The sequence below is a fragment of the Bufo gargarizans genome, chromosome 1 (genome assembly GCF_014858855.1).
Source record: "Bufo gargarizans isolate SCDJY-AF-19 chromosome 1, ASM1485885v1, whole genome shotgun sequence".
In the NCBI taxonomy this organism is placed as follows: Eukaryota; Metazoa; Chordata; class Amphibia; order Anura; family Bufonidae; genus Bufo; species Bufo gargarizans.
In genome coordinates this window covers 573,334,557-573,352,600 of record NC_058080.1, presented here as the reverse complement: position 1 = coordinate 573,352,600, position 18,044 = coordinate 573,334,557, and the positions used below count along the sequence as shown (strand labels likewise).

The 18,044-nt window shown below is 45.7% G+C and overlaps 1 protein-coding gene across 1 annotated transcript in view; it reads right to left on the bottom strand.

The window, feature by feature from the left end:
- ABCB9 (ATP binding cassette subfamily B member 9) overlaps positions 1-18,044 on the bottom strand; it is a 55,702-nt gene that overhangs the window by 26,494 nt on the left and 11,164 nt on the right. Inside the window, exon 4 of the mRNA XM_044282012.1 lies at positions 8,650-8,855. Within this exon, the coding sequence (XP_044137947.1) occupies positions 8,650-8,855 (206 nt within the window). The remainder of the gene's footprint in view (positions 1-8,649; positions 8,856-18,044) is intronic.

The following is an 18,044-nucleotide window of genomic DNA, read 5'->3' as shown; positions in this document are numbered from 1 at the left end:
TTCTAAAATCTTTTGTATGAAATGAGCCACAATGTGCATTGTGTAAATGCTAGTAATTTCAAAGCAAATGGATAAAAAGTACCAGTGTATCTGTTAGGTGACCCTTGAGGGTAATCGAGTGCCTACCTGAACATTAGATTCATCAGATGTATATTTGCAATGTATTTACAAATAATGTTCTATTTTTTTCCGGTGCAGAACATATCTTGCGGATCGCAGACCCAGTCAAGTGAATGCTTTTTGAGGTCCGCAGCACGGGCACAGGGAGGAAACGCTTGTGTACATGAGCCCTAAATAGAACTGATTTTCAGTCACAGAAATTTCTGCAACACAATCTCCCATGTGTGAAGGCGCTCTAAAGGGTCTGTATGATATGCGTATAGAGTCCAGATAGCAGACAAATGGAAATCACTGTCATCTGAATTTACATCAGACATTAAAGGGCATCTGTCATCAGATTTGTACCTATGAAACTGGCTGACCTGTTACATGTGTGCTTGGCAGCTGACGGCATCTGTGTTAGGCCTCATGCACACGACTATATGTATTTTGCGCAAAAACCAGATCCGCAAGAAATACAGATGACGTCCATAAACGGAACGGACATGGAAATAAAATACGTGAAGGTGCTCTAAAGGGTCTGTATGATATGCCTGTAAAGTCCAGATAGCAGACAAATGGAAATCACTGTCATCCGAATTTACATCAGATATTAAAGGACATCTGTCAGCAGATTTGTACCTATGAAACTGGCTGACCTGTTACATAAGCATGTGGCAGTTGAAGCCATCTGTGTTGGTCCCATGTTCATATGCAAATGAGCCTCTAGGAGCAATGGGGGTGTTGTCATTACTCCTAGAGGATCAGCTCTCTCTGAAACTGCTGCACCCTCTGCACTCGTGTAGTAGGGCCAGGCATCGTAACCAGGGCAGACTGGGAACTTAAAGTGGCATTGGCAAAAAAACACCTCAAAGTGGCCCCATGTTGTAGGCGGGTCCAAACTGGCTGAAGGTGAGGCTACAGAAGTAAGGGGGCCAGCAACAGTACAGAACAAAATAGTGTCCCAGCAGAACCAAATACCATAGTGCAGCACAAATTATTGCCTACATCAATTAATGCTGAGAGCATCAGATCTTTATGTACCAATCTGGCGGCCAAGAGGAAGGCTTGGGTGGCCCTCTGGGCATCGGTCCACCGGGAAATTTCCCTGTGGGGTCTATGGCCAGTCAACCCATTAGTGTAACTGTGATCACACCTGGTCCTGATTTCTCCTAAAGTCTCAGGCTATGTCGTGTGCTTCAGTATCCAGTCAAGGGGTAGTATAAGAAAGAGGCTCACAGTATAGAAGAGAACTGCCAGCACGCCTCTTTCCTGTACTGTGCCTGTGCCGGATAATGAAGCACACAGCACAGCGTGAGGGTTTTGGAGAAGTCAGGGTCAGAAGTGATCACTCTTACACTGCCTGGCCCTGTCAATCACAGCGCAGAAGTTGCAGCAGTTACAGGGAGAGCAGAGCCCCTAGGTGTAATGGTAACGCCCCTGTTGCTCCTAGAAGCTCATTTCCATATATTAACACTTAATTTTTTTCAGCAATGCGTGCACATATGGGGCCAACACTGATGCCTTCAGCTGCCAAGCGCACATGTAACAGGTCAGCCAGTGTCATAGGTACAAATCTGCTGACAGATTTAACTTTTTCTGTACATTTTATCTATATGTAAACTCCATGCTGGACTTACACTGCCCTACCTGGCAGGCAGCAATCACCTCAAACTGTATGAGGAGGAGTGATGGCTACCACTGGCGCTCGTCCTCATACATATTAATTGTTTCTGGGCAGCAGAGCGCTGCTTACACAGAACAATTAGTTCACCAGATAAACAAGCGTTTTGCTCGTTCATCGGATGATAGCCAGCACATTTACAAGGTGCTATTATCAGCAAACGAGTGGCCTGAGAATTGTGCGTGTAAATCTGCCAAACGCATATTCTTTCCGTGTCCGTTCCAGGGTTTTTTGCAGACAGTATACGGAACCATTTGTTTCAAAGTTACTCCGGGTGCATTCCATTTCCGTATGTCTGTATTTCCGTTACGCAAAAAAATAGAACATGTCCTATTATTGTCCGCATTACAGACAAGTATAGTACTGTTCTATTAGGGGCCAGCTGTTCTGTTCCGCAAAATACGGAATGCACATGGACGTCATCCGTATTTTTTGCGGATCGGTTTTTGACGGACCGCAAAATACATACGGTCGTGTGCATGAGGCCTTAAATCGTGTAAAGTTAGAAATACAAATGTTGAAGGAAAGAGAAGAAAACATTGACATGAATACTTGGAAGCAGGAGCCAACTGTGCAAGTTATACTAAAGTACACTCTCTAGGTGTGGCTCCTGGGTCTCACATTACATGGTCTAATGCAGAAGTTATATTTGGCTTCTGACTAATAGCAGGAAGAAGGTGGGGGAGTCAGGTAGCTATTATACAACCAGCTTACACTACATGTACTGTTCCAGTGCAAAACTTTAATACCAAAAATAAAATTGTATACAGTGGTTCATTTTATGTTTTCCATAAGCAGAATAGTGAATTAGTGCAAATGAAGAAAAGGTTGTGAATTGTTCAGAGTTGGTCTTCATGAACAGGATCGCGATCAGCGGACAATCAATAAATGTGACTCTTCCACATAAGAACATGAAAGGAGTTGTCCAGGTTCTAATTATTGATGGCTTATCCTCAGGACAGGTCATCAACATCAGGTCGGCCAGGGTCCGACATCACTGAATGGCTGTGCTCGGCAGTTGCCAGTGCTGGAAATAACACAGTGGACAAAGCCGAAAGCAGAGACTTGAATGGGTGCTGAGCATGTCCACTACACTGTGGATGAAGTGGTCTGCTTCAGGGTCTGGATTGGTGGGGTGCCGGATGTTGGGCCCCCACCGATCTCATATTCCTAGAAAAGGTCATTAATATCTAGAGGCCTGACAACAACTTTAAGGCCTGATTCAGACCCTTCCTTTCTGTTTTCTCACTACACAACGCAGATAAATCTGGTTCGTTCAGGACTCAGTCTGGGACAAAAAACAGACCAGAATGATGATCCATTAAAACAGATATCAGCATGTGTAAAACAGCTGACGTGTTCCTACTGTTGTCCATCTCACCATAGCAGCCTCCGCACAGACTTTGTGAAGTGCATAGTTGAAATTTCTGCAACTGAAAATCTGTTTCACTTATTTAAATTTGGTGACCATGACCAGCACATAGATTTCTGCAATCTCCATTCAGATAAGGGTTCATGCACATAACCATGTGCCTCGTGCCTGTATTGCAGCCTGCAATCAGCAAGTCCATAATATACGGACACCAGCCGTGTGCAGGCCATACTGCAGATGTGGACCTATTGACTTGAATAGGCCGCAATCCGCAAGATATGGTGCGGTGCGGAGTGGAGGCACGGATCGGAAGCCCACAGAAGCACTACAAAGAGCCTCCATGGGATTTCGGTCTGTGCTTCCGCACCACAAAAAAAATAATGTTCAATTTTTTTGCGGTGCAGAACATATCTTGCGGATTGAAGACCCATTCAAGTGAATGGCTCTGCATCTGCAAGCGGCATGCACTCAGTCAGTACCCGTGCATTGTGGACTGCTATTTGTGGTCCGCAGCAACGGGGCAGAAACGCTTGTGTACATGAGCCCTGAATGGAACTGATTTTCAGTCACAGAAATTTCTGCAACACAATCTCCCATGTGTGAAGGCGCTCTAAAGGGTCTGTATGATATGTATAGAGTCCAGATAGCAGACAAATGGAAATCACTGTCATCAGAATTTACATAAGACATTAAAAGGGCATCTGTCATCAGATTTGTACCTATGAAACTGGCTGACCTGTTACAAATGCCTTCAGTTGCCAAGCGCACATGTGTTAGGCCTCATGCACACGACTATATGTATTTTGCGGTCCGCAAAAACCGGATTCGCAAAAAATTCGGATGGCGTCCATAAACAGAACGGACACGAAAATAAAATACGTTTGTGTGCATGAGGCCTTAGTCCCATGTTCACATGTGCCCGCATTGCTGAGAAAAAAAGTTGTATTATATGCAAATGAGCCTCTAGGAGCAACGAGGGTGTTGCTGTTACACCTAGAAGCTCAGCTCTCTCTGCAACTGCCAAACCCTCTGCACTTTGACAGGGCCAGGCAGTGTAAAGATCATCAAGCCTGGTCCTGTCAATCAAAGTGCAGAGAGTGCAGCAGTTGCAGAGAGATGAGCCTCTAGGTGTAATGGCGACGCCCCCGTTGCTCCTAGAGGCTCATTTGCATATAATAAAACATCATTTTTCTCAGCAATGCAGCAACATATGAACATGGGACCAACACAGAGGCCTTCAGCTGTATTGATCATGGTTTACATCCACAGAACAGAATACACTTACATGTCACTTATAAGCAGGGGCTGACTGGCAACTCTTTGCCCAGGGGGCAAGTAACACCCAGAGGCCCACTGAGCCCCCCTCCTGCTTTCCCATTTCCCCTGCCTCCTCCTGACCCCCCCCCCCCCTTGCCACTTTCGTCAGCCATGTAAATTACAACACAGTAAAACAAAATAAACTAGGCATGCTCCGATATATATCGGCCGCCGAAACATATCAGCCGAAAATTGCATTTTTGGTATAATGCCGAAAGTGTCATTTTCTGGCTGATACAGTGTTGCATCCGTGTTTTCTCTCCTCCCCGCTGGGTGCTGCTCTGTGTCCCCCCCATGACACTTGATGACTTTTGCAGGAGAAACTGTATATTGTGTGGCACAGTGTAGGCTATATGTGTATAACATAAACATATTTCATTTGAAAACTTACAGTTACTTGGCTTGGCCCTTGGGGATCTCGGACGCCACTTCCACACTTGGCCGGGGGCTCGGCGGAGCTGATGTTGTGTTTTATCCTAATGAGAAAGATTTCATAATAAGGATTTGGAGAAGGGGCAGAGGGACAGCAGAGCAGGGAGAGGCTGGTGCTGCTACTAGGGGGTCATACCATGGGGGAGTAATAAAGCCCACCATAATGCCCCCCCCCAGTAGAAATAATTTTCCTTATAATAGACAGTGCACAAAATACCCCCTTGTAATATCCCCAGTTGAGCTAATGTCCCCATAGTGCCCCCTATATTGTGCTAGTAGCCAGATAGGGCCCCCCTATAATGTGCCAGTAGCCATAGGCCCCCTCCACTATAATGTGCCAGTATCCAGAGAGGGCCCCCCTATAATGTGCCAGTAGCCATAGGCCCCCCTATAATGTGCCAGTAGCCATAGCCCCCCCCACTAATGTGCCAGTAGCCATAGCCCCCCCCCCCACTAATGTGCCAGTAGCCTTAGCCCCCCCACTAATGTGCCAGTAGCCATAGCCCCCCCACTAATGTGCCAGTAGCCATAGCCCCCCCTATAATGTGCCAGTAGCCACATAGGGCCCCCCTATAATGTGCCAGTAGCCACATAGGGCCCCCCTATAATGTGCCAGTAGCCACATAGGGCCCCCCTATAATGTGCCAGTAGCCACATAGGGCCCCCCTATAATGTGCCAGTAGCCATAGGCCCCCCATAATGTGCCATCAGCCCATAGTCCCCCTATAATCTGCCAGTAGCCATAGGCCCCCCTATAATCTGCCATCAGCCCATAGTCCCCCTATAATCTGCCAGTAGCCATAGGCCCCCCTATAATCTGCCAGTAGCCATAGGCCCCCCTATAATCTGCCAGTAGCCATAGGCCTCCCATAATGTGCCAGTAGCCATAGGTCCCCCATAATGTGCCAGTAGCCATAGCCCCCCCATATAATGTGCAAGTAGCCATAGCCCCCCCATATAATGTGCCAGTAGCCATAGGCCCCCCTATAATCTGCCAGTAGCCATAGCCCCCCCTATAATCTGCCAGTAGCCATAGGCCCCCCATAATGTGCCAGTAGCCATAGGTCCCCCATAATGTGCCAGTAGCCATAGGTCCCCCATAATGTGCCAGTACCCATAGCCCCCCCATAATGTGCCAGTAGCCAGATAGGGCCCCCCTATAATGTGCCAGGAGTAGCCACTAGCCAGATTCTGCCCCCCTCATAAAGTGCCAGCCCAGGGCCAGTAGCCAGATAGGGACAGAAATAAAGAAGAAAAAAAAAAAATGTCAGTCAGACTTATACTTACCTCCCTGCTTCTCTGGAATACTCCGGTCCCGCCTCCAGCCAGCACAGATGTAATCACTTTACGGCAGCGCAGCCAGGCCGCAGGACCGGCGCAGGTGGCACGATGACGTCATCGCGCCGATGACGTCATCGCGCCGCCTGCGCCGGTCCGGCGGCCTGTCTGATAGGCTGCCGGCAACACGCCTCCCCTGCTCCCCGTCTCCCTGGCTTAAAGTGGCAGTTTAGCCCGTCCGGCCGGGACAGCAAGCCAGGGAGGCCCGGGGGCCAATTGCCCCCCTGCCCCCCGGCCCAGTCCGCCCCTGCTTATAAGCCACAAAACTGATTATCCCTCATACCCCCTATCCCTAGCGATATTTATAGTTATCAATCAATCTGAGCTACTGATGACCCCCCAACTGCTCTGTCCTGACAGTATGGCTGATCCAGATGCTCTCTTGCATTTGCCTGTGCTCCTGGACTAGTAGGCTCCACATAATAATGTCACCCCACCTCAGGGGCACCCACTTCTGTGTCTTATAGTTACCTCTATGTACATTTATTTTCGCACATATAACATTTTAACATTTTCTTGTTTGTAAACTATATTTTTTTACTATTTATTTATTTTTGCTTACTAGTAACACCTCTGATTTGGGAAAAAGTTGTCCCATATAATGGGACATTAAGGCCTCTTTCACACGGGCGTCATGTTTTTTGCCCGGATAAGAGGCGGGTGCGTTGCGGGAAAATGCGCGATTTTTCCGCGCGAGTGCAAAACATTGTCATGCGTTTTGCACTCGCGTGAGAAAAATCACGCATGTTTGGTACCCAGACCCGAACTTCTTCACAGAAGTTCGGGCTTGGGATTGATGTTCTGAAGATTGTATTATTTTCCCTTATAACATGGTTATAAGGGAAAATAATAGCATTCTGAATACAGAATGCTTAGTATAATAGTGCTGGAAGGGTTAAAAATAATAAAAAAAAGTTAACTCACCTTCTCCTCTTGTTAGCGTAGATCCCGGTCTGTTCTTTAGCTGTGGACTGAATGACCTGAGGTGACGTCAGATCACATGCTCCAATCACATGGTCCATCACCATGGTGATGGAGCATGTGATCTGACGTCATCAAAGGTCCTTCAGCCACAGCTAAAGAACAGACCGGGATCTACGCTAACAAGAGGAGAAGGTGAGTTAACTTTTTTATTATTTTTAACCCTTCCAGCACTATTATACTAAGCATTCTGTATTCAGAATGCTATTATTTTCCCTTATAACCATGTTATAAGGGAAAATAATACAGTGAATAGACTGTCACCTAGAACCCATGCGTGAAAATCGCACCGCATCCGCACTTGCTTGCGGATGCATGCGATTTTCACGCAACCCCATTCATTTCTATAGGGCCTGCATTACGTGAAAAACGCACAAAGAGGAGCATGCTGCGATTTTCACGCAACGCATAAGTGATGCGTGAAAATCACCGCTCGTGTGCACAGCCCCATAGAAATGAATGGGTCAGGATTCAGTGCGGGTGCAATGCGTTCACCGCACGCATCGCACCCGCACGGAAAACTCGCCCGTGTGAAAGGGGCCTAAGGCTGAGTTCACACGGGCGAGATTTCCGCGCGGGTGCAATGCAGTAGGTGAACGCATTGCACCTGCACTGAATCCTGACCCATTCATTTCAATGGGGCTGTGTACATGAGCGTTTTTTTTTCATGCATCAGTTCTGCAATGCTTTAAAATCGCAGCATGTTCTATATTCTGCGTTTTTCACGCAGCCCTGGCCCCATAGAAGTGAATGGGGCTGCGTTAATAACGCATTGCATCTGCAAGCAAGTGCGGATGCAATGCGTTTTTCACTGATGGTTGCTAGGAGATGTTGTTTGTAAACCTTCAGTTTTTTATCACGCGCGTGAAAAACGCATCAAAACGCATTGCACCCGCGCGGAAAAAACTGAACAACTAAACGCAATTGCAGCCAAAACTGACTGAACTTGCTTGCAAAATGGTGCGAGTTTAACTGAACGCACCCTGAACGCATCCGGACCAAATCTGTCACGCTCGTGTGAACTCAGCCTAAAGGGGCTGTTCCACAATAACCAGAGTAAGTGAATGGGAGCTATGTAAACAGTGCAGCAGAGCTGGCTATGCTGTCTGAATAGCTCCCATTCACTGCTATGGGAGTTACGGAAACAGTGGATTGCGGATTGCTCAGCAGTTTTGGTAACTTTGCCGCCCCCTGGCTGGAATTTACTGCAGTTCTGGCCATGAAAACTCAGATGGGACAGCTCCTTTAAGCTGTCCGAAGGAAATGTATCTTACAAAAACACACTAGTACTTCCATTTGAAAGCATATCAATGCAAGCACATCACATCCCAAGGGCAGTCACTGGAAACATGCAAGGAATTGAGCTCATTAGAAGCGAAAATAACAGACTTATTACGCTAGGAAAAAAACAAGGGAAGCAGCACACCTTGTAATATCTGCCGTACACCCTGGAAACCAACATGATGATGGGAAATCCCAAGAAGGTCAGCACTGAAAGCTGCCAGGACAGGCTGAACATGAAGACTATAACTCCCATAGCTTTGACAACGCTGCGCAGGAAGATATTAACATTTTCAGAAACCATATCACTCACAATTGTTGTATCAGAAGTTAGTCGAGAAAGGATGTCACCTGGGATTAAAAATGAAACATATCTATCATTACCATTCTTATCAGGTAAATATCCTGTTTGAAGCTCTGAAACAGTAACTTACACATCACCTAAGGTGAAACTCGAAAAATTAGAATATCGTGCAAAAGTTCATTTATTTCAGTAATGTAACTTAAATGTAAATAAATGTAACTTAAATGTAAATAAATGTTAATATATTCTAATTTTAAGTTGCATTAATGCAATTCCTTTTAAAGGGAACCTGTCACTGGGATTTTGTGTATAGAGCTGAGGACATAAGCTGCTAGATGGCCGCTAGCACATCCGCAATACCCAGTCCCCATAGCTCTGTGTGCTTTTATTGTGTAAAAAAACCAACGATTTGATACATATGTAAATTAACCGGAGATGAGTCCTGTCCCTGACTCATCTCACGTACAGGACTCATCTCAGGTTAATATGCATATGTATCAAATCGTTTAGTTTTTTTACACAATAAAAGCATACAGAGCTATGGGGAATGGATATTGCGGATGTGCTAGCGGCCATCTAGCAACCCATGTCCTCAGCTCTATACACAAAATCCCAGTGACAGGTTCCCTTTAAAAGGAATTGCATTAATGCAACTTAAAATTAGAATATTGTGAAAAGGTTCAATATTCTAGGCTCAGTGTCACACTCTAGCAGCTAATTAATCATATTCTCTGAGCAATGGGTACCTGCAAATTGTCACTTTGGGGTTTTCATTGGCTGTAAGCCATAATCATCCAAATTATAACAAAAAAAGGCTTGAAATCTCACTTTGCATGTAATGAGTCTATCTCATATATTAGTTTTACCTTTTAAGTTGCATTACTGAAATAAATTAACTTTGCACGATATTCAAATTTTTCAAGTTTCACCTGTACAGTCATGACGTACACAAAGGTAATCATGAGTGGTCATTTTCATACAATATAATTCACAACTGATTTTGTTCATAAAGGTACTAAATATCACTAATGTGAACAGAAACAATTAAAGTCCTTTACTGCCATCTTGTGGAAGACTGCTGTAACTGCAAGACAACAAAATTCCTGCAGACAAGTTATCTACAGAAGAGGCCATGAAAACTCTCGTTCTTAATAACTGGCCAGTGTAAAGGTGCCACAGATCACTTGATAAACATGCAAAACACTAAGGCTACTTTAACATCTGCATTTTTGCTGGATACGTCATAGATCAGCATAAACGCCTCCGTTAAGATAATACAACCGACTGCATTGGTTGTGAATGGATCTGGTTGTATTATCTGTAAAATAGCCAAGATGGATCTGGCACTAAAACCATCGTAAGTCAATGGGCACCGGACCCATTTCTTTTGTGTCCGAGAAAAAGGATTTGGCACCATTGACTTACATTGTGTTTCATGCCGGATCCGTCTTGCTTTGCATTCCACGATGCACTAAAAAATGCTGCTTGCAGCATTTTTCTGTCTGGCATCGGAACACAACCAACTGGAACGGAATGCATCCTGGTGCATTCTGTTCCGTTTAGTCCCCATTGTTGAATGGGGACAAAACTGAAGCGTTTTCCTCCAGTATTGAGATCCTATGACGGATCTGAATAAGGCCTCATGCACGCGACCGTTGTTATGTTCCGTTCCGCAAAATGGGGTTCCGTTGTTTCGTGATCCGTTTCCGTTTTTGTTTCCGTGTGTCTTCCTTTATTTTTGGAGGATCTCCAGACATGAAGGAAAGTAAAAAAAAATCTAAGTCAAGTTTGCCATGCAAATAATAGGAAAAAAACGGACACGGATGACAATCTTGTGTGCCTCCGCGTTTTTTCACTGACCCATTGACTTGAATGGGTCCACGAACCATTTTCCGTGAAAAAAATAGGACAGGTTATATTTTTTTGACGGACTGAAACCACAGATCACAGACGCGGGTGACAAGCGGTGCATTAGCCGAGTTTTCAACAGACTCATTGAAAGTCAATGGGTCCACAGAAAATCACGAAAAACGGAACAGCGGACACGGAATGAAACAACGGTCGTGTGCATGAGGCCTAATGGAAAGGAAAAAGGCTGATGTGAAAGTAGGTTAATTTGTCGGGTCATCGCATTTTTAATCACTGACTGTTAGCAGCACATCGCCCTGTGTAAAAAAGGGATGTGCCGTTGACAATATGCAAAGTGAATGAGGAACGCCACAGTTTTGGAGCATGCACAGAAAACGGATGAACAGGCACAATCAACCAACAAATGAGTGAACAACTACTGACAGATCGACTGGATTAGCAATAATCAGGAGTGAATCCTCATAGGGATGTTTGTTTTCCCAATCGTCGTCCTATGTAAAAGGGTTTGTTCCATCTGGACATTTATGGCATATGCACAGGATATGCCATAAATGTCCAATAGATACAGATCCCACCTCCGAGAGCCTTCCTCTCTTAAAGGGGTTATCTGAGTTATTTTTTTGTTCTTTCTATGTTCCTCACTAAGCAAATGTAGCAGCTTTCCAATTCACTCACTTTATCTCCAGTGGCTGGTTTCTCAGATGTCACCGAGGGTCACATGACCTGTGATGTCAGCTTCTCTCCCTGCTCTGATAAAAGTCGTTTACTAGCCTATAAACAAGAGTCACTGTGCTGGCCAGAAAAGAACCAGGGAAATGAGGAAATATATATATATATTTTTTTTTTTTTCATAAAACTTGCTTAGCTCAGTTATATATCAGATTTTCAGTGCTATATTTTTTTTTTCTTCATAACTCGGACAACCCCTTTAAGTAGCCAGAAATGGAGAGGTCGCCAAAGATGAATGGCTCTCTCTCTATTCACTCTAATAGTACACATGGTGCTACTAATGTTAATGTAGAGAGTCGAGCGTACACAGCTGCCTCTACATTCCTGGCCAGGTGCAACAGGGCTCCATTCTGGAGACAGGAGAGGGTCTCAGAGGTGTAAAACCACAATTTGGATTGGGAGCCACATTGAGCTTGTGAGTTTGTTTATGCTGTTCCTAGCTACCAACACCTGTACTGTGAAACAAATGTAATAAAAATAACTAGGAACTAAAGCAAATAATAGTACAGTGCTCCCTTAAAGGGAGTGTAATGACCGGTGTCACGCACAGGGAGGAAAACAGGGAAAGCCCTGCCTAAGGGAGAGGGAAAGGTGGTGACCCCTAACTCACCTTGCGGCTGGCACCTGACTGCCCTGACGTCCCTAGACGGGTTCCTCACCCGTGCGGCGATCACGTGCCTAAACCCTGGCTTTCCCTGAAATGAGCCCTAGATAGTGAACGGGCCGGTGGGATCGCTAGTCCTCACCACTGCACTAAGAGGGAAACACCAGGGAGAGGACAGACAAACACAGACAAACACAAACACCCAGGTGGACGACAACAACTGTCCACAAAGGTCCAACAGGGATCCGGAGGGTAGCGTTCTGAATCAACAGTCAGAGAACGCAGCAACACAGCTCCAGTGGGTCAGGATAGATGTCCAGGCAGGAAGCTCTATCTCTGGCAACCAGAGAAGTGTGAGAGAGGAATATAAGGAGGTTTGGGAGTGCTGGACAAGGAACAGCTGAGGAGAAGGAGCTACAGATCCCTGAGTGAGCCAAAAGGGTTTGCAAAGCAAACCCAGAAAGCTACCATAAGGAAAACAGCCCTATCTTAAATAGAGCGTGCAGCCAACCGCTGCGACTTCCTGACCCCGGGTATAACGGAGTCAGGCGTGGTTCTCGATACCCTCGTGACAGGGAGTCTGTCACCTCTATATGGCCATATACAGTGCTTACATGGCTCTGTAGCACACCTAAACAGGATTGTAACCAGGGGCGTAGCTATAGGGGGTGCAGAGGTAGCCGTCGCTACCGGGCCCAGGAGCCTGAGGGGGCTCAAAGACCCTTGTGCCACATAACCAGACACCAGTATTATAGAAGGTGCATGCTGTTCAAGTTACACCTCTGGCTGGAGGGAAAGGGATAATGTCAAGAATTTGGACAGGGGGGTGCCATTTCACTTTACTCCTCCCCAGTCTCTGCCTTTGCCCGCCCTCCAAGTCTCCTGCCTCATCGATAGGTCCGGACTTGGAGGGCAGGCAAAGGAAGACGCTGGGGAGGAGTAAAGTGAAAAGAAGGCAGAGCACCCTGGGCACCTACACACTGAACGCCGCCCCTGGGCACTTGCGGGTGCTCATTTGCATATGAATTAAACTTTGCTTTTCCTGCTGGTGCAAGTCTAAAGAAAAGAACAAAGCCCAAAAATGTCAGCCCAGAATAAGAAAAAGTTAAGTTTTAAGAAAAATAAGCAGATAACTAAGACATATATAGTAAGTCCTTACATAAAACAGACAGGAATCGATGCTGAAAGCTGCCAATTACTTTCTATGGTGAGGGCAGGATCTTCTTCAGGGTCTTGCATAGTACATACATGTACCAGAAAAATAAAATGAAGCCGCCACTTACCTGGTGTTCAAAGGAGCATGTCATCCTGGCACAGACAGGGGGCAGTACAAAACATGTAGTACTAGACAACCAATAAAGGTGTTTTAGCAGTGAAATGACCAGGTTGACTGGTTGGCTCAAAGTCTGAGGCATTGTATGTTGAGTCTAGTTTCAACATACGATGGCCCAGAAAAGACCATTGTATGATAAAAATATTGCATTCTGAGGCCATTGTATCTTGAGAGATACTGTATAGGAAAACAGATCTAGGCACTCTGAATGGGCAGCCAATCGGGGACATTTCACAGCGTCTATCAGGGCTCGTTCCTGCACTTTTTTCATAGCAGGAACGCCATTCCCTTTCAGACCGCCCATCTTTAACGCTGGGCAAAAGGACTAGGAAGCGGTTAAGGCTTTGTACTTACCTATTCCTGGTCCTCTGTAGGTAAGGCTTCAAGTTAAAATATGCTACTGAGGAAGGGGTAATGTGATACCCCGAAACGCGTCTAGCCTAGACAGGACCCCAGAAATTTGGACCACTTGGGAAGCTGGAGAACTTACTGGATGGTCGCTAAGAAGGAATCGTCTGTCACACGAATGGCTCATTTGGAATATAACCAGTAAAACCTGAGTCCATGTGGAAGGCCTGAATACATGTGCCAAACAACTGCCAGTGTGCGAATTCATTGACGAACTATCGGTCTACATCTCAGAGGACCATATTATTTCCTTCGTTGAACTACCAAGGGAGACGGTAAAACCGTTCGATTTTATCCAGCGATTTTATCCAGCACTTTTATTCGTATAACTCCTAGTCCAGTGGGACACTGCTGGTGGATGTTATAAGCGGGATGCCGCTTAAAGTCTGTTCAGTGGATTGCGTATTAGGACTGTAGATTCTTTGGATACCCCTGTGATTAAATCGAATAGGACAACATCAGAGGACACTGTTTATCGCTATCACTAGCTGGGTGACTTTTCCATCCGAATATTCGGCTGAATATTCATATGAACATTTTATTATCGAGTATTCCAATTTCATTCCTAGAATTTTATGACATTTTAGATCTCTATTTTCCAGGTGTTTTATATGATTTCACTGCAAGTTATGTGTTATATATATTGATTTTTAGTGTTTATTATTACCGCCAGTATATACTGTTGCTCATTGCTATTTTATTATAATATATGCTAATAAATTTCAATTGGTTCAGATATCCTGAGAGTGCCCAGTTACTTTCACTTTATTTTTACTGTTTCTGGGTGTGGACAGAGTGAGTCCACCCGACTGAGTGCACCTCTTTGGGCTGTAGTTGCTCTTGTGCGTTACATATATCTCTCTTTTGAAGTTAAAATATACCATCGGATTGGAGAAAATTCCGATCCGATGGTATATTCTAAATCCGAGGCATTCCCATGGTGATGGGGACGCTGCATCATTGGTGGGCAGTGCGCCCCCCCTCCCGGTATTCCGGTATTAAAATCATTGGTGGGCAGTGCGCCCTCCCCCCTGCCCTTCCCAGTATTAAAATCATTGGTGGGCAGTGCACCCTCCCCCCATCATTGGTGGCAGCGGCAGTTCCGATCGTCCCAGCAGTGTAATGATGGGGCTCCGATCGGTTACCATGGCAGCCAGGACGCTACTGAAGTCCTGTCTGCCATGGTCAGTTACTTAGCAGCATTATACTTACATGCGCTGTGGCCACCCAGCGTTCCTTCTGCTTGTAACTCACAGGTCTGTGCGGTTCATTGCTATAAGCACACTGCCCACCAATGATTTTAATACCGGGGAGGGCGCACTGCCCACCAATGATTTTAATACCGGCGAGGGCACACTGCCCACCAATGATTTTAATACCGGGGCCTGACGGAGAGGGTACTCGGGGCTGGTGAGAGGCACTGGGGGCTGATGGAGATGCACTGACTGGGGGCCTGGGGGATGATGGAGTGTCACGTAAGGTGTACAGGAAACAAGGAAACACAAAATGAATAAACGACTGACTGGATCCAAAACTAAGGAACAAAAAGGAAGACCCCTGCATAAGACCTGACTCTCTCCCTTACTGCTCAGCCTATGCGAAAATCCCAATGGTGGATGATCGCATATCCTCGTACCTCGACTGTATAACACCTGAACACCCTATAATAGTGAGGGGACACGACCACCGGCTCCTTACACTAGATACGGAGGGAGTCAGGGTCACCTGGGATCCAGCAAACAGAAAAACACAAATGAATGCACAACACTTATCTTGTAGAAGACTGAGAAGTAGGATCAGCATGCACGCACACTCCAGGAAGTAATATAAACTGCAAACTGATGCACTATGGGGAGGAATTTAAAGGGATGCAATCAGTAGAACTACATGACAGCTGAGAAAGGCTAACGAGATGAGGAACTGAAAGCAAAACAAAGGAAGCTCAAGGAGGAGGTTCTGAAAGGCATCTGTTAGAGCTTCTCAGATGTCTGGTGGTGACATGGAGATGCACTGACTGGGGGCCTGGGGTCTGATGGAGAGGCACTGGGGGCTGGTGAGAAGCACTGTGGGCTGATGGAGAGGCACTGGGGGCTGATGGAGAGGCACTGGGGGTTGGTGAGAGGCACTGGGGGCCGATGGAGAGGCACTTGGGGGCTGGTGAGAGGCACTGGGGGCTGGTGAGAGGCACTGGGGCCTGATGGAGAGGCACTGGGGGCTGATGGAGAGGCACTGGGGGCTGGTGAGAGGCACTGGGGGCTGATGGAGAGGCACTGGGGGCTGGTGAGAGGCACTGGAAGGCTGATGGAGAGGCTACTGGGGGCTGCTATGAGGCTACTGGGGGCTGCTATAAGGCTACTGGGGGCTGCTATGAGGCATGGGGCTCTTATCTGAGGTCTAATTGGGGGGTCATTCATATTGGGGTCTGAGCTGAGGTGTTATCTGATATATATATATATATATATTATAATTTATTTTTTGGGGAGGGGGGGGGTCGGAGTGGCAGTGGATCTTGGGTGAGTTCCCACACTTTTTTTCCCAGGACTTGACCCCGGGCATCTATCAATCAAAAATGTTAGTTTCTGATGCTGGTGATGCCACAAAATTACCAAATGTTAGGGCTTTATTTTGCAGCCACAGCTTTCAGGAAAATATTCAGCAGCACTTCAAGAAATGAAGCAAGTAAAAGCATCAACAAGATATATTCTGTCTGTAAAAGCGTCAAGATATATTCTGTAATTGCATATGTCCGACAATTAAATGTCTGCAGGATCATGCATTTTATAAAAACAATTACAATTCCAACTGACTTCTAAACATCACCTATCTCAGAACATCGGGGGAGACAGTCAATCTTTGTGAAAAGGTAACCCTCTCATCATAGATTGTGACAGACTTAATTGAATATTCATTAAGTGGGTTATTATTGTCCAAAACATACATATGTATGCTGCATCTTTATATCTGATTTTTGTCTGTTGAAGATAATCAAGGTTGCTCCACATAGGAATGAGCTGCTCGGCTCCATGAACATAGACAAATGCAGTCAAAAGAAGTGGAACTAAGGTCCTGTTCACATCACGTCATGGCCCTTTGCCTGCTGTGTACTCTGGTAAAATGTCCTGTATGTTTGTCAGGCATAGCCATAAGCTTTCATTCACCTGACAGAGGTCAAAAACTGTACTTTTGGCTTACATCAGGGCACTCTACATCGGTAAGGTATACCTTTTTTATTTACTGGAGACAAGTATATTAGACTATGCTTTTCTATACAGAAGCATCCTGCAAAAATAAACAACTATACATTTTTTTTAAATGAAAGAATATGGGCAGCCAGGGCTGGCATGCCCAGATGCAGGACTCACAGGCTTGGAGACAAATGTGCTCTTAGCAAATGGGTGTGGTGTTATGCTATCTAAATGGTTAAACAAATGTTAAAAGAGTAGAATTTTAACCAAGAATATGTTCTTTGTGGGATAGCAGATGTTGGGTGAGTACCTATTGTCTGCCTGTATGCCAATTAATCTGTTTTAGGTAGTGGAGAAGCCTATACTTGGCACTCCTCAATAAGATTACTCACAGTAAATCCAGAAAAATGTGTACCCCACCTTCATGTACCTGTAATTTTTTACAAACCCCTGAAACATTTATGGTACATACATGTCATGACATGGCATGTGGGCAGTGGTGTATCTTGGTTTTGTGCTGCCCTAGGCGAGACTAAACTCGGGCACCCCCTAATATAAATTTGACCCACCCCTTCCTTGTTAAAAAACAATGTGCAGCTAGAGTTAGTACAGTATTAATCCCTCCCTAATTCTCCCTCCTCTAACCACCCAACGGGTCCAAACCCCCTTACCCCATAAAACAACTAAGTAATTGATTTTTTGTGAATTACTGTAATTTAAGTACTTACAGTTTTTGAAGACAGCAGGCTCAGGGATCAGTGCATTGGTGGCCGGGGCCTGGCCTCAGTGTTCACGGTGACCGTGTGCAGGATCCGCTCTGCACTTGGAGGAGATAAAGCTCACCCTAGCGTTGCCGACCCGTGACTCCACCTCCGTGTGACGTCACGACGGCAGCGTGAGAATGCAAAAGGCAGGGGAGGTTGGGAGAAAGTCAGGAGGGGGAGGAAGTAAGTTTTTCAACTCCTTCACTATGTGGCGCCGGCAATGCCGCTTGCATAATGAAGGATCGGACAAGGGGCAAAAAATATATTTAGCATATTGTGTAACTATCACTAAGCAAACAAGGCATTTTGCCGCCCCCTTTTCAAGTGCCGCCCTAGGCAAATGC